General features: G+C 39.6%; 1 protein-coding gene across 10 annotated transcripts in view; it reads left to right on the forward strand.

Moving 5' to 3' along the window:
- PDE7A (phosphodiesterase 7A) overlaps nucleotides 1–22,359 on the forward strand; it is a 147,506-nt gene that overhangs the window by 114,003 nt on the left and 11,144 nt on the right. For 9 of the 10 annotated variants that reach the window (XM_038389871.2, XM_043507787.1, XM_038389872.2 and 6 more), the window contains 4 exons: nucleotides 4,593–4,744; nucleotides 6,167–6,230; nucleotides 13,636–13,731; nucleotides 21,020–21,120. In XM_038389871.2, coding sequence (XP_038245799.1) covers nucleotides 4,593–4,744; nucleotides 6,167–6,230; nucleotides 13,636–13,731; nucleotides 21,020–21,120 — 413 coding nt within the window. The remainder of the gene's footprint in view (nucleotides 1–4,592; nucleotides 4,745–6,166; nucleotides 6,231–13,635; nucleotides 13,732–21,019; nucleotides 21,121–22,359) is intronic. The other variant, XM_038389873.2, reaches the window with a different exon arrangement.

Raw genomic sequence — 22,359 nt, forward strand, 5'->3', positions numbered from 1 at the left:
AAATTTTAACAAGAGGAAAAGAATAATATTTCGATGTCCCAACAAAGACAAATTTGTGGACATATGTCCAGAATTCCAAAATGCTGATTTCTAGCTCTTTGCATCATCTAATGTAGATACTTCTGTTTAACAAAAGGGTGTGTGTACGTACATACTAAAATTTCATTGAGCAGAGCAGTATTTTTTTGAAAGAAGTCTTTCTCCCTTCCCTGTTGATATTGTTCTCATTAAGATGTTTATGAAACAAAAGTAAGTGAAGTATTAAATATCTCAAAGAAAACAATGAACCGGGAACAATCTTGAAATATGAGCAATCTTGGATATAAGACTTCTTTAATAAAAGTAACTGTAAGGGGAAGACCTAAGTACAAAGGAAGAAACGTGGCATACTGGCAAATTCACCAGTACATGGAACAAAGGCCCACAACCTGAGAGTCATTTCTTTCAGAGTAGCAGCCGTGTTAGTCTGTATTCATAAAAAGAAAAGGAGTACTTGTGGCACCTTAGAGACTATCAAATTTATTTGAGCATAAGCTTTCGTGAGCTACAGCTCACTTCATCGGATGCATTTATGACATCTTTTATGACATGATGCATTTCTGACACTTTTCTCTTCCTCGTTCCACACATCCAGGCCATTTCCAATCCTGTAGCCTTCTTCTTTCCACATCTCCAAGACCAGTTCTTTTCCTTCCATTCAGACATCTAAATCTCTCATTCACTGCCTCATACCTGCCTTGATTAATGCTCTATCCTCCTCTGTGGCCTCCCTGGCATATGCAGTGCCCCCATTTAGTGCATACAAAATGATGCTTTTTAAACTCCAGTTCCTTGTCTACTGGCTTGATCATGTAACTCCCTTCCTTGAATTTCTCCTTTTGGCAGCACATCCAATATTGTATTAAGTTTAAGCTTCGTGTCATCCCCTTCAAAACTGCTATTCTGTCCCTCCCTTCTTATCCATCTTTGCCAAGCATTGTATTGCCCCAGTCACCTCCAGCATTGCTCCTAGCCTCATCTACCACTTTGCCAGATTTTTCACACAATCATCTCCTGGCTTTCCAGCCCCCTGTGTATTGTACAACCTCTTTGAGTTCATCCTGAAGGCCCTTAGTTTGCCCTCATTAAAGTCCTTCTTGGGGTATGTCACTAAGCCTGGGCTTTGACTCAGGTTTGAGTCCAGGTCCCCGTTCTAGCCACAAACAAATCAATTCAACCTGGGTCAGTCAGCAAACACTCAGGACTCCTAGGAACCTGCTAGGGGGTGGTGCGTAAAATCCTGAGTCCTGCTGTGACTTGCGTCCAAACCTTGTCATTTTGCAGTGTGGATGGGAGGTCAAGCTGCAGATCTGCATCAGTGTCTGTATCACAACATGGATACGTTAGTACAGGTGTGAGACTTAGGTCCAGCAATTGTAAACATGGGCATACAGTGCACTGTGGTTTCTTAAGCCCAGGCTTGCAAACAGAATCCATGGGCCAGGGTCCCACAGACCTGGATTTACAATGCAATGTACAATACCCCCAAAGACCCATTTCTGCTGTGCTATCTTTAAATGAATCAAATTACATGGAATTTAAAGGGTAGTACCTCATTTCCCTTACAGATAGCCAAATTGGCTTGTGGTATGGCAAGTGTCTTTGTTAACTGCGTATGTTGATTAGGAATAATGTTTGAATTACTATACGAGATCTGAATTCTCAGCTTTTTGATGCATAGTATATGTTCTTTTACCAAGGACTATCCTGAAATTCCTGGATTTTGTATTTGAATTTGAGTACTTTTAAGATAGTTATTCTGTGTATATCATATTCAAGTAAAAGTTGGAGAATTGGTGTTATGCTAGGAGGAGGACCAAGAAGGAGGGGAAATTTTCCCTTATCTGGAAGCTACCTTGCAATAATGGTAAAGGAGCCTTATTCCTCATGCACTAGCATTGCTTCAAGAGATGGGTTACAGTCTGAGACACAAAATGTGGTGACAGGAAATTTGATTGTTAGAAATATTGATAGGTTGATCTGTGGTGACAAAGTCAACTGATGACTTGCCTACTGGATATGAAGATATTGGACATCTAGGCAAGCTTCTAGTGAATCCTGGGCAGCAAGTTGAGTAGTTGCAATATGTAGTGACTTAGGGAGATGTAGAAGGGACGATCTGGAGTCTAAATTTACATTACTAGAAAAAAAAAGTTTAGGTTCAAGGTTCTTCGGTAGCTATCTGAAATATTTCCAGTTCCATGTGCAGAAGTAGCTTTGAGGAGTTCAAGTGTCTTGGTCGTAGTCTGGACTACAAAATTTTACCATGTCTGAAGAAGTTTTCCAACTTTGGAAGTTTAATCACAGTTACTTGATGCAATGATGAATGTCCTTAAACCTTCAGTTTTGTCTGTTATCATGATTGTTAGCAACTGTTCAGATGTAATATTTTTTAGTGTATAGCAGGCCTAAGTGCATTGATAAGATGATGTAAAGAGGAAAGACATTGTGAAACTTACTGGAGAAGGGAGATCTGATACAAAAGCAATGGGCTCCCCCTTTTCCAAGATGGAATCAGACTGCTGAAACGTAAAATTAATGAGGTTTAAAACTTGGGTGGTAAGGAAGAAACTTTCCCAGGCACAATTATGGAATAATCTCTCTATCTGGAGGTTTCTTGTGCTTTCCTCTGAAACATCTAGTACAGTAAGACATGGTACTGCACTTGATAGATGACTAGTCTACATCAGTATGGTACCTCCTATATTCTTAAACAGCATAATTTTAAAAAAGTAAAAGTAAAACAAGAAAAAGCTGTATTTTAAAAACCCCAAATGCATCATCTTTAAGGCCTTCATAATCAAAAGAAAGCTCAGTTGTGTTTTTTCCCTGCATGTCTTTAAAATCTCTGTTCTAGAATGTAAGGTGAAAAGAATGTTAGGTTCTGAATATCTGTTGGTCTGCTCACTCTCCTCTGCATCATGACAACTTTAAGAGGTGAAAAGATTTGATTCTCAGACAAATGTGTCTAAAGAGACAAATTACTTTTTAAAAAAGAGAAGTCAAAGGCAGAGGATTGAAAGACTTGTTTCACTGAGATCATATTATTGTTTGGGAAAATATGTAGCTTTTTTGTGATTTAAAATTCTTTAAACTGTTTTGATTCTTAAAAAATATTTACAAAGATCTGGCACTGGATTTCAAAGCCACCATAACATATTTGATAAATCAAACTAAACAAGAGTGTATATGATCTTGTAACTTTCTTGGGTTTTAGTAGATTAATAAAATTGACTTTTTAAGGGGCCAACTTCTACCTTCATTTACAAAATATTGTTAGAATGTTTGATTTTTTTAAGAACAAATATTAATCTGCATTGTATCAGTGGCTTCTGAAATTAGTCTGTCCACCCTTTGGCAAAGACAAAGGTATAGATTGTAAATTTTGGTTCTTGCTGCATTGAAGCCTATGAATTTTGGGAATAGGAGTATTAACCCCGAGCTTCTTAAACATGTATTGTAATCATTTTATTGATCACTTCTGACAGTTTCAGTATACAAATAGTCAACTTTTTCTTAATATAAGAAGCTGCCTGTAGAGGTTTTGTACAGAAGAAACTGAAGGCAGAATTTGACCTTTAAGGTTTAAGGATGAAAATATATAAATCATTTTAGAGAACTTAAGCCATACTTTGATCTTGAAGTTCCTGAAATAAACCACCTGATATCCCCTTTTGGTATATTACACAGTGTGACTGTGGTTGAGGATGAGCAAAAATCAGTTGCTTTACTAAAAGTTATGTTTTAATAAAGGTGGAGTAGAATTCTTAGGCAGTATTTTGGATTGTTCTCTGAAAACAGGCTAAGAATGGTCTCTCTATAGGTTTCATTGTGTTCTGATAAGCTACTTTGTTCATATTTTCACTGAGAACATCACAGGAATAAGTAGAAATTTGGGTGCTTGTTTGGAAAAATTATTTGTTCTGGGTAACATTTCTCAAAAGCACCTAAGTCACAGATGCTTTTGAAAAATTAACACAATTTCTAATTATAGGGTAAGAAAGTCTCAAGGTTTTGGTTCTTGTTGTATGTTATTTTTGGACACTCATGGCTTCTTCATATAATGTCACGGAAATCATATCCCACTACATCTCTGTTTATATAGTTCAGTTCCTAGTGTGCAAGTATCTTGGTAACTTACTTACGAAGTAAGTTGGTGGCAGTCATTACGTATTTGCACTTGTTATTTTTGGAAAACACTGTCATTTGCAACATTGTTTTGTGATAGTCCATTTTCAATAGGTCTGCTGTCTAACCTGACAGTGCTGGTGCAACATGTGGTTATTCTTCAGTGTTCCTTAGAATACACTGTATTTTTAGTTAAGACATATGACCAGCATAGAGTTTATAGATCTATTTCTCTTTACAGTAAGCTTAAATAGGAAACATTTGGTCTGAAACATAGCTCGGAGACTACTTAGTTGATGAGGATGTAGCTATTTTAGATGCAACTATACTTCATCTAATACTGAACACTGGTAAAATAGAGTTACAATATTTTTTACACAGATTTTTCTCTTATTTTAAAGACTTTATTTTCTTGTATTTTCTAGCAAATTCTGAAATTGAAGTGTCTGTATCTGCAAGGAATATCCGAAGATTACTTAGTTTCCAGCGGTACTTGAGATCTTCTCGTTTCTTCCGTGGTATTACTGTTCCAAATTCCTCAAACATTTTAGATGATGATTATAATGGACAAGCAAAGGTGTGTTTTTAAAAATTGTTCCTAATTTTTTATAAGAAAAATTTGAATGCTTTATAACAATACAGATATCTTCCATGTTGTAACTGTATATAAACAGATATATGCAAGTAAATGTGAGCTTATACTGAGTGTGTACTGTGTCCAAAAAAACCACAACCAAAATAATTTTGCTGTAATTTAGCCTGTAAAACCAAAACCAAACCAATCAACCAAACAAAAGAAAGAAAGAAAAAAAAATAACAGTATGGCAGATGAATCATAGGCAGTGAGGAAGAACAACCTCTGTGCTGGGAGATTCTAGTTATTTGAATATCCACATCTTATGAGGCATTTAATTTTTTGAGAACGACATCTATTGATTCCCTGTTTATAAAAGCAGCAGATTATATCAAATGTGATTGAAATAACATTGAAGGTGGCTAAACTTTAATAGTGTCTTTTGTCAGATACGGTGTTCCAGACAAATACATTTATGAAACAAACAAGATGCATGTCTGCATACAATGCATATTTATTATATACACAGCCTCTTAATCTAATGAGGTGAATGGAAACCCTTTTTATGTATTCTTTTATCATTAATGCAGTTTTTTTCATATTGGCCTTTTTTCTGAAGTTAAGAACAAAAAATGTTACTTGCGATGAAATTACTGTTTTAACAAAATATCTTAGATTTCTGTTTTCTCTGTGCTACTTTAATGGGGGCTTTTTGCCTCTGAGAGTAATCATTTGGAGAGCTTTGTGTGGCTAATAATTTCTGCAGTGCAACTTTGTTGTCCCAAATCTGGATATATTGGAACCAATTCTGTCAGATTGCTCCTTTTGTCAAGCCCTTTTAAACATCAATAGTATTTATTTAATGTCGTCATCTTAAAAAAATAGAGCAGTAATTCTGATTCAGTGTGAAACTGGACTGCTCATTGGCTACCAAATAAAAGCTTATTATTCACATGTTGTAAATGAAATGAGCATAAGTTCTCTTTTTGTTAGGAATCATTTTAGAATTCACTCCAGTTTTGTTTAGGGAGAGACAGGAAAACTCTGGGTTATGCGTTTTGGCTCAGATATATTCTGAAGTATCAATCTTGTGACCACTCTTCTTTTAAAACATTTTTCTCTTCCTTGTTTGACCGAAAGGGGAAAGAGCAAAGGTGACTGCCCAGTTCTGTCAAAAAGATATCTAATATTTGAGTTACAGTGATTTTATTTGTAACATTTACAACTGTTAAACAGTTTGAAACAATATTAACTAGAAAAACATTCAGACCAAAATGTGGTTTACAAGTGGTAAACCTTTAGTCCGTTTTCAATAATAGATGTTAAAATCCACAGCTGGCTCAGAAAGCAATAGCTTTTTTTGTGGGCTATAATTTGATGCTAATCACATACTGAATGCAAACGTTTGTTTTTATTTGCTTTCAGTGTATGCTGGAGAAAGTTGGAAAATGGAATTTTGATATGTTTCTTTTTGATAGGCTAACAAATGGTAAGTTCACTTTTACTGCGGATATTCTTTTAAGCATGCTGTGCTGTTCTTAGGTAGGTTTCTTTCTACCATAAACTATCCATTAACATTTCACTTCATTTTCTGTGGGGAGGAATCGTACTTCTTGATTATACTTTAAAAAGTACAAATTTATTATCCTAGTGTTGTGACTAATAAAAGGCTTTTGGATAGTTGGCACTTTTTAGTTTGAAAGCCTAAACTATGTGACCTGAAATCTAGTCTTAGTTACATTGCAGTAGTATTACTACTTACATCACCATATTCTTGAGTTGGTGTAATAGACCCCCTCAAGTAGATGCTTCATAGCGTAATTATTTTTTCTTTATCAAAGATCTTTTAAAACGTTTGAAACTCAACACCTAAAATCCGTGCTGCTTAGTTATAGAAAGCCATTGGTGTATATGGATTATGTCTAATAGGTGAATTATGCCAAATATGTCTTTTCCCCTGAGAAATTTAGTGTAAAGTCAGAATAGTTACAGTATAATAGAATACAGTATGAAAAGCAGAATTGTGCATTATAGTCAGGAAACTTTATAGAAGAGATGGGACTTTAGAAGGTTTTGAAGGAGAGTAGGATTTAGGCATCCGTAAAGTGGGAGGCTGCTCTAGGTATGGGGTACCATAGAAGAAAGCAATAAATCAACAGTGGGCAAAGGAAATGGTTGGAATAGGTGAGTATACAGACTTCAGAGAGCAGAGAGGGTTGGTGGGGGACTGTAGAAAGAGTTGATGGCAGAGAAAAGGTGTATTGAAGTTATGGATAGCTTGGTAATTGGAGAGTAGACATGGAGCTTGATGCAAAAGTAGTAAAGCCAATGTAAGGAATCAGGTGGAGATAGGGTAGAGGTAGGGTAAGGTTATGAGTAGATTGGAGGAAAGAGAGAGGCATGTGAGAAACCAGCAAGTAAGAGATTATGGTAGACAATACAAGAAATTGTTAGAGCATGGCTTAACATCTTGTCATACAAATGGAGAGAAAGGGATGAATTTTTAAAATATTGGAAAGGAATTGGTGGTGAAGGAATAGTTGGGGGAAAGAAGGATTGAAGATGACACCAAGTTTTCATGTCTGGGAAATAGAAGGAGGGATAGTTGTGATGGTAACAATGATGAAGTAAAGGAGAAGAGGAGAAAGTTTTGGGGGAAAGATGAGCTCTTTCTTAATAATATTTTGTTGTGTTGAGGCACCCTAGAAAAATGTGGAACTGGGTTGAAGAAGAATGGCTGGTAGTATATGGGACCACTAAAGAGAAATTGAAGAAAAAAAGGCAGCAATCTGAGGGACCTTGTCAGAAGGTTAGACCTTGAAAAGAAACATTAAAGAATCAACCCAGCAAGGTCAGGGGCAACCCCCAAAGAATAGGATTCTGTCTTTCTTTTGAAGGAAAGGTCTTGGCATCATATTTTCTATTTTCATCTAGTGGAAGAAAATCAGTTTACTTTTTATCCATTCTTTTTATGGTTTTATTTGTCTCAAAAGTGAGTCTCATTAAGATAAGGAGCATGAGAGCTTTTTTACATGAGAAGGTTGCATGGGTGTAATTTAAGATGTGAATTTAAATAGATACGGTAATTCCTCACTTAACATTGTAGTTATGTTCCTAAAAAATGCTACTTTAAGCAAAACGATGTTAAGCAAATCTAATTTCCCCATGAGAATTAATGTATATGGGGGGGGGAGGTCAGGGTCAGGTTTCACGGAATTTTTTTTTGCCAGACAAAAGACTATATTTTTTTATATATATGTGTATGTATGTGTATATACACACACACACACACACACACACACACACACACACACACACACACACACACACACACACACACACAGTGTAAGTTTTAATTAAACAATTTAATACTGTACACAGCAATGATGATTGTGAAACTTGGCTGAGGTGGTGAAGTTAGAAGTTGGGATATTTTCCAGGCAATGCCGTGCTGCTAAATGATGAACTAACACTCAGCTGAGCCCTCAAGTGTTAACACGTTGTTAATGTAGCCTCACACTCTACAAGGCAGCATGAATGGAGAGAGGGGGAGAGACACTCCCTGTGTGTTTGTGTGAGAGAGAGAGACATGCATTGCCCCTTTAAGTATGCTGAACCCACTCTGAGTACATTGCCTTTTTAAGTACATCGGCAAGTTGAGACTCCCTCCGTCCTGAGCCCTGTGGTGTCCCCCCTGCTCTGTGGAGATGGCGGTACAGGAGTGGAGGGAGGGGGACACCTGACATTAGCACTCCTCTTTCTCCCTCGCACAGCAAGCTGGAGGTTCCCAGGCGCAGCTCCAAGGCAGAGGGCAGAAGCAGCACATGGTAGTAGGGGGGAGGGACAGATGAACTGCCGGCAATTGATAGCCTGCTGGGCGGCTTCTGCACAGGAAATTTAGGGGAGTGGGGAGCTGATGGAGGGCTGCTGGTCCACGCTGGTTCCAAGCCCCCACCAGCTAGCTCCAGCGGGCTGCTTTTTCTACAAGCAGTGGACAAAGCAGATGGCTGCCAAACGACATTATAAGGGAGCATTGTGCAACTTTAAACGAGCATGTTCTCTAATTGATCAGCAACATAACAAAATATTAACTGGGACAACTTTAAGTGAGGAGTTACTGTATAGTTAATGTGGTGCAAAAAGCTGTGGCTGTTTCTGCACTTGAGTTAGGTCAACATGGCTATATTGGTCAGAAATGTGAAAAAACCACATCCCTGACTGACATAGCTATGTCAACCTAACCCCCAATGTAGATGCAGCTGGGTTGAGGGAAGAATGCTTCCATCAACATAGCTAACTTTGGGGAGGTGCTGTTCTTACACTGATGGAAAAAACTCTTCCTTGGATATAGGCCAGGTGTACATGCAAAAGTTAAATCGGCCCAGCTATATCACTCGGGTGTGAAAAATCCACATCCCTGAGTGATGTAGTTAAGCCAACCTAACCCCCAGTGAAGAATTCTTACATCAACCTAGCTACTCTCTCTTGGGGAGGTGGATTAATTACAGCAATGGGAGAATCCCTCCTATCACTGTAGTGCCTACAATGAAGCACTACAGCAGCCCAGCTGCAGCTGTGCCACTGTAATGTTTCAGGTGTAGACTAGCCAATAGACTATGGGGTTGTGTCAGCGTAGCTACACAGACATAGCTATGCTGATATGTAGATACTCTTACTTTGCTATAAGAATGGCTTACTGCATCTTAGCTCAGAGGTGGGCAAACTACGGTGGCCCACGGGACCATCCTGCCCGGCCCCGGAGCTCCTAGCCCAGGAGGCTCGCCCCCAGCCCCTCCCCTGCTGTTCCCTCCCCCCACAGCCTCAGCTCACTGCGCCTCGGCGCAATGCTCTGGGCGATGGGGCTGCGAACTTCTGGGGCAGCACAGCTGCAGAGCCCGGTGTGACCTGGTGCTCTGTGCTGAGCGATGGTGTGGCTGGCTCCAGTTGGGTGGTGCGGCTGTAGCACCGCCAGCCACCGGTGCTCCAGGCAGCTCAGTAAGGGGGCATGGAGCAGGGGGGTACTGGATAGAGGGCAGGGGAGTTTGGGGGGTGGTCAGGGGCATGGATGGGGTTGGGGCCATCAGAGGGCGGGGAACAGGGGGGTTGAATGGAGGCAGGGGTCCAGGCAGAGGACAGTCAGGAAAGAAGGGGGGTTGGATGGGGTGGTGAGGGACAGTTAGGGGTGGGGAACAGTTAGGGGCGAGGGGTCCGGGGGCAGTCAGGGGATCGAGAGCGAGGGAGGTGGATGGGGCAGGGTTCCCAGGGGGGCTGTCAGGGAACAGGGGGGGTTGGATGGGGCATGAGTCAAGGGGCGAGAAGCGGGTGGGGGCAATCGGATGGGGTGGGGACCAGGCCATGCCTCGCTGTTCGGGGAGGCACAGCCTCCCCTAACCGGCCCTCCATACAGTTTCAGAAACCTGATGCAGCCCTCTGGCCAAAAAGTTTGCCTGCCCCTCTCTTAGCTTAAATTAGTTAGGAACAGGTTTTGCTAAACTGAAGCAAGACTTTTATATAGAAACAAGTGTGCACATAGCCTTTTTGGGCCAGTATATCAGTATCTGTGCAAAAGCAGAGTCAGGTTATACCAATACTTTTTTGAGTAGACAAGCCCTAACTGTGCCCCCTATTTCTCATATGGACAGGATGGATTGATTTAGTGAATTTAAATTACTTTGATTTAAATCAGTCCACCCTGTTCACATGAGCCATAGGAGGCACAGCAAAGGCTTGTCTACTCAAAGTGATTTAAATAACTGATTTTTAATTATCACTTAAATTAGCAAACAGGAAACCTTGATTTAAATAGTCAGTTTTAACTTACTTTTTTGCATTTGTACTTGTTAGTTATTTTTCTAAATTAGTATAATTTGTTACTACTTTTTGCTAACCATTAGGATACACTATATTTACATATATTTGTCTAAGCAATTAGGGAGCTTAACATACAGTTATTAGTCTTAATTTTTACACTTTATTACATTAGAAAATGGTGAATGATGTTATTTAATAGACGTTTCATTTTTCACTTGTGATTTTGTTTCAAGCTGCATTTGGGTGGAAATTGGAAATCAATTAAAAATGCACAGAATAGCATTTTAGAATTGTTTTATTGAACTAATACAAACAATCAAATGGGCTGGATAAATTAGGAAAAAAGTAAGCTTATCAAAACATGTTTTTATATTTAAAACTGATTTAATTAAACAAAGGAAATGTTATCTGTAGTTAGTGAATTGAAATTATTGTTTCTGGTGACCATGTCCTTAAGGGTTTTAGATCTAGTATATCTTACCTACTGACACCTAATTCTTATTCATAGATTAGAAGAGGAAACCAAGCTTTTGTGGTTTTTCAACTCCCAGTTAGTTTCTCAACTTCAAATGAACTAGTTATTGAACTGAGTTGAATAACCTGAAATGAAGGAAATATTCTCTTTGCTCTTGCAAAAGAGGCTACTGCTATGAAAAGCTGGTTTAACACATCGATAAACTCTGGTTCTTCTTCAGTGCTCGTTCATGTCCATGCCATTGTAAGTGTGTGTACTTGCCACATGCTCCGGTGTCGGAAGTTTTTCCTTCGTGGGTATCCATAGGGGATTGGCTTTGGTGCCCTCTGGAATGGCACCAGCATAAGGGGCGCCACAGGCTCCCCTCTCCCTAGTTCCTTCTTACTGCCAGTGATGGTGCTGAAACATCTCCTTGCCTCGGCAAGCATTCCTTCTCAACTGTGTCTAGTTGTGATTCTCTGTATATAGTTCTTGGGAAGTTTGTATAGTTTATAAGTACCCTTAGTTCATAAGTTAGAAATAGTTAGCTAGTCCCCTATGGGACTTAGCCTAGGGATGGGGTGTGCCCCGATCCCCAGACTTCAAGCTCACTTTGGAGCCCCCATACACGATATTCTAAAAGGACAATGGCAGCTGCGGCCCTATCCGGCTGTCCTGCCAAAGATGGTGTTGCACTTCCTTGTCAACCAGGATATCTTCCTCCTAGTGTTCTGTCTAGGGCTTAGGGGTCTTCAGCTGCCTTCCTGATGCATGTTTCTATTCAGGACATCTGCAGGGCTGCAATGTGGTCTTCGGTACACACGTTCACGATGCCGTCACCCAGCAAGGCCAGAGATGACGCTGGATTTGGCAGAGCTGTGTTGCAATCGACACGTCCATGAATTCCTACCCACCTGGTGGTGCTGCTTCGGAGTCACCTACAATGGAATGGACATGAGCAAGCATTTGAAGAAGAAAAGACAATTATCTTTCGTAACTGTTGTTCTTCGAGATGTGTTGTTCATGTCCATTCCATGATCCACCCTCCTTCCCCTCTATCGCAGTTCTGGCAAGAAGGAACTCGAGAGAGCGGGGGGCAAGCCGGCGGCACCCCTTATACCAGTGCATACGTGCATCACTCCAGACGATGACAGAGCTGATCCCCTACGGATACCACTGAGGGAAAAATTTCCGGCACCGGTCCATGTGATGAGCACACACACCTACAATGGAATGGTCGTGAGCAACACATCTCAAAGAACTCCCTTTACGAAATGTTACTGTCTTTTCCATGTGCTTTCACCATTTTAGTGTTCTTACTTTCTTTAAACTTTTGGCAGCAAACATTTGCTGCTTGAATATATTACTTAATAAATTTTGTAGACTCTATTAAAATCATTTAAGTTTAGGCCTTACCGTAGGTTGTCAAATTTAGTATTAAATAGGTTTATTTTTAAAATGAAAAGTGTGTGTGTGTGTGTGTGTGTGTATATATATATATATATATATATATATATATATATATATATATATATATATATATATATATATATATATATATATATATATATATAAAAAATCTGATTTTAAAAAAATAATTGATTTTTATCCACCCTGGATATGGTGCATTCCCATTCTGTCATCCTGGAAGTCATTTTAGATTGGCAGTCCAGTTCTTTGAAGCTGTATGGGGAGAGTGTTGCACATACATCTTTCAGTGATTTTTCCCATACAAACTGAATACAGCAGAGTACTTCTGAATAAATACCTCTTAAAGGAATAGACTTCAAAAGAACATCTTGACCTAGTGTTGGGAATAACAGCTTTTTGGGGAAGTGGTACCAAAATGACATGCACACATGTGGTGAAGCATGACTATAAGTTATATGGGGTAGGGAACTTTGTGCTTCTGAGTAAAGCACCTAGCACACTGAATGGCTGTGTAACTGGTTGTTAAAGTGACACTGTCAAAGTAAATATGCCAAAAACTGATCTAGTTGTCAGTGTTGTATGTTTAATTTGCAATCCTTCCTTACTGATTCTCAAATTTTTTAAAAAAAGAAATCAAATGTATGATATGGAATATTTCAGCTCCCAATAAACAAATGATCATAGCAGTTGCTTTGTAGTACTACAAATTTCATAGCAAATAGCACATTTGCATTTTCTTTGATTTCCGGTTTCAGCGCGGATTACTTTTGCAAAAAAATACATGTTGGAATAACTAAATGTAAGGTGTTCAACTTGGGGCAGTTGCCAACATTGATTAGTTTTTTGCCTTAATTACCTCTGTGTTCCTTTTTTAAGCAATAAACCTACTCAGGTGGATTGCAGGTTAATTGTTTTTAAAGGTACAGTGCTACTGAAAATGGACTTCTTAATTTTTTTTTTTTTTTAATATTGAGTGAGACTCCTCGTTGCACAGTTTATTGCTGATAGTGGATATATTGAGAATCACCAGGGGAAATTGTTAATGGACTAGACCAATTAATGCTTACAGAATTCTTATACTTTTCAATCTGTTTGCATAACTTTTGAATACAAAAACTTTTAAATAATTTTTCCCTTGTGATGGAAGTGCTAGTTTCATCTTTTTTTAAATGAATTAATATTTGTATTTTATTTTTAGGAAACAGTCTAGTCAGCTTAACCTTCCACCTGTTTAATCTTCATGGACTGATAGAACACTTCCACTTAGATATGATGAAACTTCGTAGATTTTTAGGTAAATATATATATAGCCTTTTGTTAAAGTGAACATTACTCCTTAACTCCATTTTAAAAGATACCATTTGAAGTACTGCTTACAGTTTAGCAAGAAAGTTTGAACAGTGCTGATTTTAGTCTGGTTTCTATAATGGTAGTATTGTCATACTGTGTGCACTTACAAATTTTGGAAATAGCTTAATTTTAATAATAGAATTAGGGAGGTGAAGGAAAAAAATTTCCGCAAAAATCGGTTACATTAATTTTGGCAGAAAAATTTGATTTTGCCAGATTTTGGCAGAAATTTTGATTTCAAGAATGTGTGAATTTCATGATGCGTCACAGTTTTATGCAATGGATTATGAAGGCTGAATTTCACATCACAAATGAGGGAAGAGGAGATGGTGAGAATATTATTGAAATATAATGTTGGTTTTGACCTTGGTTTCTGAAAAGAAACATAGTTTGTCTTTATCTAACGTGTAGTCCTTGCCAGTTCACAAGTACCAGTTGCTGACACCCATTTCTGCTCAGGTCTTTTTAGTAGTGTGGAAAAGGGTCCCGTCTTGCTCCACTGATGTAGGAATTAATGCTACTTTCTTAAAGCTGTACAGGAATGTTTGGGACCTTCATGAGGTGATGCTGTATTGTGTATCCTTGGAGAAAGGTGTAAATTAATGTTACTTGTATTTGACAATGTGAGAGCTGATCTGTTTAATTGTTTATGGACTTATATATCTGTATCCTAATGTCCTTGGCACAGACCCTGGAATGAGAAGGTTCCTTTTTGTTTTCTCACAAGAGTCACCGTGTGGTGCAACATCTCACTTGTCAGTGATGTCCTGGGATGCCTTTACCACGACTTGTTGCACCAAGACCAAAGACTCATCCCTCACATTGCTTGTTTTCCCCTATATTCTCCAACTCAGTCTGAAGGGAAGGCTAATTCTTGATTGAGCCAGGAGAAGCAGCTCTCTGTTCCCTTTGGGAGGGTTTCTCAGGAGGCTCGATCTGTTTGATACAAAGCATGTTTTTGTGGTTATGAAGTTTGAAAAAGCAAGGATAATTGGGACTCAGAGGATTTCTCCCCTCCCCCGGACAGAAAGGACAGGAAGGAGTCCAGTCTGTTCATCATTCTGTTCAAATGAAATCTCTGCTTTACAAGTTCCCTAGCAGTTTCTCCTATAAATGACTGATGTTTCCTTAAGTGGATTCAGGGTCTGTGGTCGAAACAAACACACCCGCTGTCCTCAAAAACCTGTAGACTGGAAAGTGAAGAGAGTATCTAGGCAAACGTCTGATTTTAGGCTGTACAGTTTGTCACTGTGACAAACTGTTTGTTTGTCTTGTCTCCTTGGTCATCCCCGGGTTATCTGAGGTTCAGCTAGAGAGGGGACTTTATTTCATTTTTAAAATTAGTTTGGAATAACCTATCTAAATATCTTCAGGTAATCAGTAACCTCAGCCACATAGTCCAAGATTCTCTTGGGTCATCTGCCAACATATTCAACAGCTCCATAGTTGTCAGGAGGGCTGTCTGAGTTAGGCTGTTTTTGGGGAGGAAGACAAGCTTTCATTCTAGCACGGAATGGCTCCTCTCCCTTCCAAGGATATTCCCAGTTTTCAGAGTCTTCCTTAATTCTATCCTAGCGTATCTGGACAATAAGAAAATATTCTAATTATAGCTGCTGACAGGATGAACCAAATCCAGTCTTGGATGCTGCTTCCAGGAAGAAGCCTTCCTCTTCTGGCTGTTCCCTAGGGCAATTTCCAGAAGGTTGCAATTTTTTTAGAAACCAAAAGACAGTTCAGTTTGTTTCAGTCCTCTCCCAAGATTATTTCTAATTACTTGAGGTCACTCCAAGGTTTTACCTCCAGTGTCCATTTTTCAGTCCCATTGAGCTCTCAGCATTTCAGGCATATGGGTGCTCTCTGTGGTACCTAGAAACTACTTTGAGATCTTCTGTCTCCGCCATTCTCCTGTTTGCAAATTCATCTCCTGACTCTAGCTTCATCAGTCAGAGAAGACACATATCAAATGTGTTGTCAGACCACTCCAGAAATGGAACAATGGCCCTGATTTTTTTCAAATAAGTGTGTTACCCTAGGAACATTGCAATAATCAATAAGTTGAGTGAGTGGGGGAGGATTTGAGACTTCAAGTGGCTGAACCAGTTTATGAAGCAGCAGAAATTCTGGATGGATACATCTTGAACTGCCCTCTGATCCATGGAGATGGGGTATGGGTGGCCATCTAAATGGGAGCATTACGTTGTCTCGCTAGATAAGAGTAACAGAAATAAACTTTTTGTCTCCTATGTGAGGTGTTAGTTTGTGCAAAACAGTCAAAAGCTGTATTTGCTTCCAATCTTTTGACATTACATAACCCCTGAGGACGTTCACCAGTCATGGTACTAGTTACAACTGCATTCAGGCAACAGGACTTGATGATAGGACACTGGATGATCCTGGCAGGTACCAGGGAAAGGCAGTGGGATTTCTGCATCAACAACTCAATCCACTTCAAAGCCTCTCACCTCCCGTGTGTTCAGAATGCTCTGAGAAACTGCTTAAGTAGATTGTTCAGCAGTCGCCTTGAATGGTCTCTTTGTCCAGATATGGCCAGGTTCATTTTCCAGTGGTGGGGGATTCCCGTGATAGACCAGTTTGCTACAAAAATCAATAGGAAGTGTCACCAGTTTTATTTTCAAGCAGGTCACAGCCCTAGGTCTCTGATGATGTTTCTCTCTGCCTTAGTCAGACAGACTCCTGTATGCATTTCCTCCAGGTCCACTTGAGTTAAGCTGACAGCTCTGCCGTGTCTGTGGCAACATTGGTTTTCCACTCTGCTAACTCTTTCACACGGAGCTCATCTGACACTGCTTGATCTCCAAGAACAATGATTGCCTCCTCCACCCCAACCTGCAGGGCCCTACACCTGAGAACCTTGAAGCTCCATGGTGAATTCAAAGAAATTTGTTTAAAGGAGGTCCACAATGTGCTTTTAAGTAATAGAAAACCTTCTATGAGGTATACTTACTAGCAAAGTGGAAGAGATTCTCCATCTGGTCACAGCAGAAAGGCATTTCCTTGGTTCAGGCTCTGATCCATCATGTGTTGGACTATCTTTTTTTACCTGAAGCAACAAGTTCTTGCCATTAGTTCTGTCAAAGTCCATCTGGCAGATGTCTTGGGGTTCTACCCACCAGTTGACAACCACCCTAATGGATCCTCATTTGAATCATTGGCAACTTGTTCATTACTTCATCTCTCCATGAAGGTGGCATTTTTGGTCTCAGTCTCCTCATCCAGGATAGCTCTGGTTTCTGAACCTCCATATACGGTCTTCTATAAGGACAAGGTTTATCTGTGTCCTCCTCTGAAGTTAGTCACCAATATGGTGTTTCACTTTCATATTAATCAGGCTAACTTCCTTCCCTAAGCCTCATAATCATAGTGATGAGGAGATACTCCACACACTGTGCTTCAGAAGAGCATTAAGCTTTTTACCTGGCCAAAACTAAACAATTTAGGTCATTGTCACAGCTGTGGCAATTGTGGACAGAATGAAGAGCCTTCCAGTCTATTCTCGGAGGATTTTGTTGTGGCTTTCCACTTGCATTTGTTTGTGTTCTGACTTGGCTAGTATAACTCCACAGAGTAGGGTGTTAACACATGCAACAAGATCTCGTGCAGCCTTTGTGGCCCAGGTGACTATTCTGGACATTTGCAAAGCAGTGATTTGGTCTTCAGTACACACCTTTGCTTCACATCATGTCATCTTTCAGTGTTCTAGAGATTATGCCACTTTTGGGCATGTGGTCCTGCAATCCTTATCCAGGTAGACTCTGATCCCATTGCCAGATCAAACAGCTTCTGAATGAAATGGAATGGACATATGCAGTCACTTGAAGAGAAAACGGTTACTAGCCTATTCTGTAATTGTTGTTCCTTGAGATGTGTTACACCTGTCCATTCCACAACCCAATCTCCTTTCTATTTCTATCAGACTCTGTCTAGCGAGAAGGACTGAGGAGGTGGGTGTCTCCGCTCTTTATACCTTCATGTGATGGCACGAGGTAACAAAGGGCTTGTGCTGCCCCAGTGGGTTACCGTTAAGGGGAAAATCTCCAACAGGTGTGTGCACACCCAGTGCACAGTTGAAGTAAAATTATAAAATAGATTACTAACCAGGCTTTTTGTTGGTTTGTTTTTTGCTATAAACTAGTTCCCTTATACTGATTCCACTCAGGTGACCTTCCACATATTGTAATTGCAGTGCTTAAGGAAAGCAAGAAGGACTTGGAAAGGCAAGCGAAGACAACAGTCTGGTTCTTATGGGGCTGGACAGTGGTCAGGAAGGAAAGACTTCTTCACATGTACTGAAACTAAAAGCAGTACAGCTAGCTCTTCTGTCCCTGATGGGTTGCTGTAGGGTACCATTTTCTGATCAAGACCCACCAGTATGATGCGTGGATTGCCTAAATTATCTATGAGGGACGCAAAAGATTATAGATTCATAAATACTAAGGTCAGAAGGGACCATTCTGATCATCTAGTCCGACCTCCTGCACAGCGCAGGCCACAGAATCTCACCCACCCACTCCTATGAAAAACCTCACCCATGTCTGAGCTATTGAAGTCCTTAAATCATGGTTCAAAGACTTCAAGGAGCAGAGAAGCCTCCCTCAAGTCAACCATGCCCCATGCTACAGAGGAAGGCGAAAAACCTCCAGGGCCTCTCCAATCTGCCCTGGAGGAAAATTCCTTCCCGACCCCAAATATGGCAATCAGCTAAATTCTGAGCATATGGGCAAGATTCACCAGCCAGATACCCAGGAAAGAATTTTCTATAGTAACTCAGATCCCATCCATCTAATATCCCATCTCAGGGGATTTGGCCTATTTACCCTGAATATTTAAAGATCAATTACTTACCAAAATCCCATTATCCCATCATACCATCTCCTCCATAAACTTATCGAGTAGAATCTTAAAGCCAGATAGATCTTTTGCCCCCACTGCTTCCCTTGGAAGGCTATTCCAAAACTTCACTCCTCTGATGGTTAAAAACCTTCGTCTGATTTCAAGTCTAAACTTCCTGGTGGCCAGTTTATACCCATTTGTTCTTGTGTCCACATTGGTGCTGAGCTTAAATAATTCCTCTCCCTCTCCTGTATTTATCCCTCTGATATATTTATAGAGAGCAATCATATCTCCCCTCAACCTTCTTTTAGTTAGGCTAAACAAGCCAAGCTCCTTAAGTCTCCTTTCATAAGACAAGTTTTCCATTCCTCGGATCATCCTAGTAGCCCTTCTCTGTACCTGCTCCAGTTTGAATTCATCCTTTTTAAACATGGGAGACCAGAACTGCACACACTATTCTAGGTGAGGTCTCACCAGTGCCTTGTATAACGGTACTAAAACCTCCTTATCCCTACTGGAAATACCTCTCCTGATGCATCCCAAAACCGCATTAGCTTTTTTCACAGCCATATCACATTGGCAGCTCATAGTCATCCTATGATCAACCAATACTCCAAGGTCCTTCTCCTCTTCCGTTACTTCTAATTGATGCATCCCCAACTTATAGCTAAAATTCTTGTTATTAATCCCTAAATGCATAACCTTACACTTCTCACTATTAAATTTCATCCTATTACTATTACTCCAGTTTACAAGGTAATCCGATCCTTCTCCGAATTGGCAATACCTCCCAGCTTTGTATCATCTGCAAACTTTATTAGCACACTCCCACTTTTTGTGCCAAGGTCAGTAATAAAAAGATTAAATAAGATTGGTCCCAAAACTGATCCCTGAGGAACTCCACTGGTAACCTCCCTCCAACCTGACAGTTCGCCTTTCAGTAGGACCAGTTGCAGTCTCCCCTTTAACCAATTCCTTATCCACCTTTTGATGTTCATAGTGATCCCCATCTTCTCCAATTTAACTAATAATTCCCCATGTGGCAAGGTATCAAATGCCTTACTGAAATCTAGGTAAATTAGATCCACTGCATTTCCTTTATCTAAAAAATCTGTTACTTTTTCAAAAAAGGAGATTAGGTTGGTTTGGCACGATCTACCTTTTGTAAAACCATGTTGTATTTTGTCCCATTTACCATTGACTTCAATGTCCTTAACTAATTTCTCCTTCAAAATTTTTTCCAGGACCTTGCATACTACAGATGTCAAACTAACTGGCCTGTAGTTACCCGGATCACTTTTTTTCCCTTTCTTAAAAATAGGAACTATATTAGCAATTCTCCAATCATTCGGTACTATTCCTGAGTTTATAGATTCATTAAAAATTCTTGCTAATGGGCTTGCAATTTCAGGTGCCAATTCCTTTAATATTCTTGGATGAAGATTATCTGGGCCCCCCGATTTAGTCCCATTAAGCTGTTTCAGTTTTGCTTCTACCTCAGATATGGTAATATCTACCTCTATATCCTCCTTCCCATTTGTCATGCTACCATTATCCCCAAGATCCTCTTTAGCCTTATGAAAGACTGAGGCAAAGTATTTGTTTAGGTATTGGGCCATGCCTAGATTATCTTTAACCTCCACTCCATCCTCAGTGTTAAGCGGCCCCACTTCTTCCTTTTTAGTTTTCTTCTTATTTATATGGCTATAGAACCTTTTACTATTGGTTTTAATTACCTTTGCAAGGTCCAACTCTACTCGACTTTTAGCCTGTCTCACTTGATCCCTACATGTTCTGACCTCAATTAGGTAGCTTTCCTTGCTGATCCCTCCCATCTTCCACTCCCTGTATGCTTTCTGCTTCTTCTTAATCACCTCTCTAAGATGCTTGCTCATCCAGCTTGGTCTACAACTCCTTCCTATGAATTTTTTCCCCTTTCTTGGGATACAGGCTTCCCATAGGCTACACACTAGATTAGCAGAGGTGTCATCCCTGCTGTTCTGATTAATAGAATCAGCTTCCATCTGTGTGTTCCAGGTTGCCTCAACATTCAAGCCGACTGGCTTAGCAGAGAGAGAGAGAGACTCCTGCTAAGGAAGTGGTTGCTCAGTAAGATCATAATATTCCAGATCATAACATTGTGATCAGAGTTGAATAACTTGATCTCCAGGATGACTTTATACTAAATCTTGTGTTAGCTTAAAAAATATTTCATGACCACATAAAACCTTTGTATGAGAGTACTGGAGATAGTTCTGCTTAAACAAATTTGATATGTGAACTTCATATATGTCTTATCAAAAATGTCAATTTGTGATATTTATATTGCTTTTTTTAATTGCCATTTTAATTAAACCCAGATGTTTATTTTCTTTATATAGTTATGGTTCAAGAAGATTATCATAGTCAAAACCCTTATCATAATGCAGTTCATGCTGCTGATGTGACTCAGGCCATGCACTGTTATTTAAAAGAACCTAAGGTAGGATATAAAAATCTGTTTTACATAAGGTGTAAAGGTACAAATATAATGTTTGTATTTTCTTAATTTTTCTTAAAACCATAAAGATTTTAAGCTACTGGGAAAAAAACCTCTGCTCCAAGAATTATGCATGTCATTGAGTCAGAAGCTGGTGGTAGAAACCCGAATAACTCAGTTTTTCAAAAGCTGATATATCACTTATGCTTAGTTCACCTTGGATACTAATGAACAAAGCTCCTCTGCCAGATGCAGGTTGTAGCAATGTACAAGAGTTGTCTGTTCTTTCTGAAATGGCCATTGTGAAAGGGAGATACCTAGCAGAGAGAGTTCTATATAAGGAGCTGAGCAAAACTAACAATTGTCAGAGGTAACTTTAATTGCTGGTACTCTGGCATAGGCTACACACTAGACAGGAAACTTCAGGGAAAAATGCTACTTTCTGATTAGATTGGAGAAGACCCATAGTGTACTGTAGCCAGTTGGAAACCAGCTATCTAGTTGAACACTGATTTTTTTTTTTTTATCAGTTTGGTTTATTCTTGTAGAGTAATAGTGGTCTACACTACTCTTGCATAGTGTCTCGTCTAAGTTCTCAAAGCACTTACAAATATTAATTAAATAAAATTTGTAATGTTCTGGTAGGTAGGTAAGTATTTTATTTATATTTTTGTCATGCCTAGAGATCCCAATTAAGAGTGGGGCCCTGTTGTACTAGGGTGCTATCTGATCACATAGCAGGAAACAGTACCTACCCTGATTAGCTAAACTGTCTGAAGCTTCAAGGTGGCAATCGTTTGCCTGCATGCTATCTATAGTATTGCATTAAGGTTGGTGGGGCTCCATACAAGATTGGGGCCTCATATGAGACAAGATGCAACACATGACTGACTACCAAAAGGAGGGAGGAAGATGAGGGCCATGAAAATAAGATCATGCAGTTATATATTTAGCCATTCACAGCTAGGTGCTTTCTGGAGGTAACAAATTTTATTTTACAAAGGATTCAGGTGTTATCCCCTTCTGTAGGTGACCATATTTTCAAAATAAAAAAGTGAAATCCTTTTGTGGTGACACTTTCTAGGTTGTGAAATATTCATACAACACTACACTTTTGTGGGATGGTGGCAAGGGCAGGGAAGAGGGTGTTCTTGAGTCATTACTCCCAACTTCTGATTCAACAATGACGTGCATATTTCTTGAAGTGGAGGATTTTTCCAGCAGGTCAGTGTTATAAAATAC

This window comes from Dermochelys coriacea, chromosome 2, assembly GCF_009764565.3.
Source record: "Dermochelys coriacea isolate rDerCor1 chromosome 2, rDerCor1.pri.v4, whole genome shotgun sequence".
NCBI classification, from domain to species: domain Eukaryota; kingdom Metazoa; phylum Chordata; order Testudines; family Dermochelyidae; genus Dermochelys; species Dermochelys coriacea.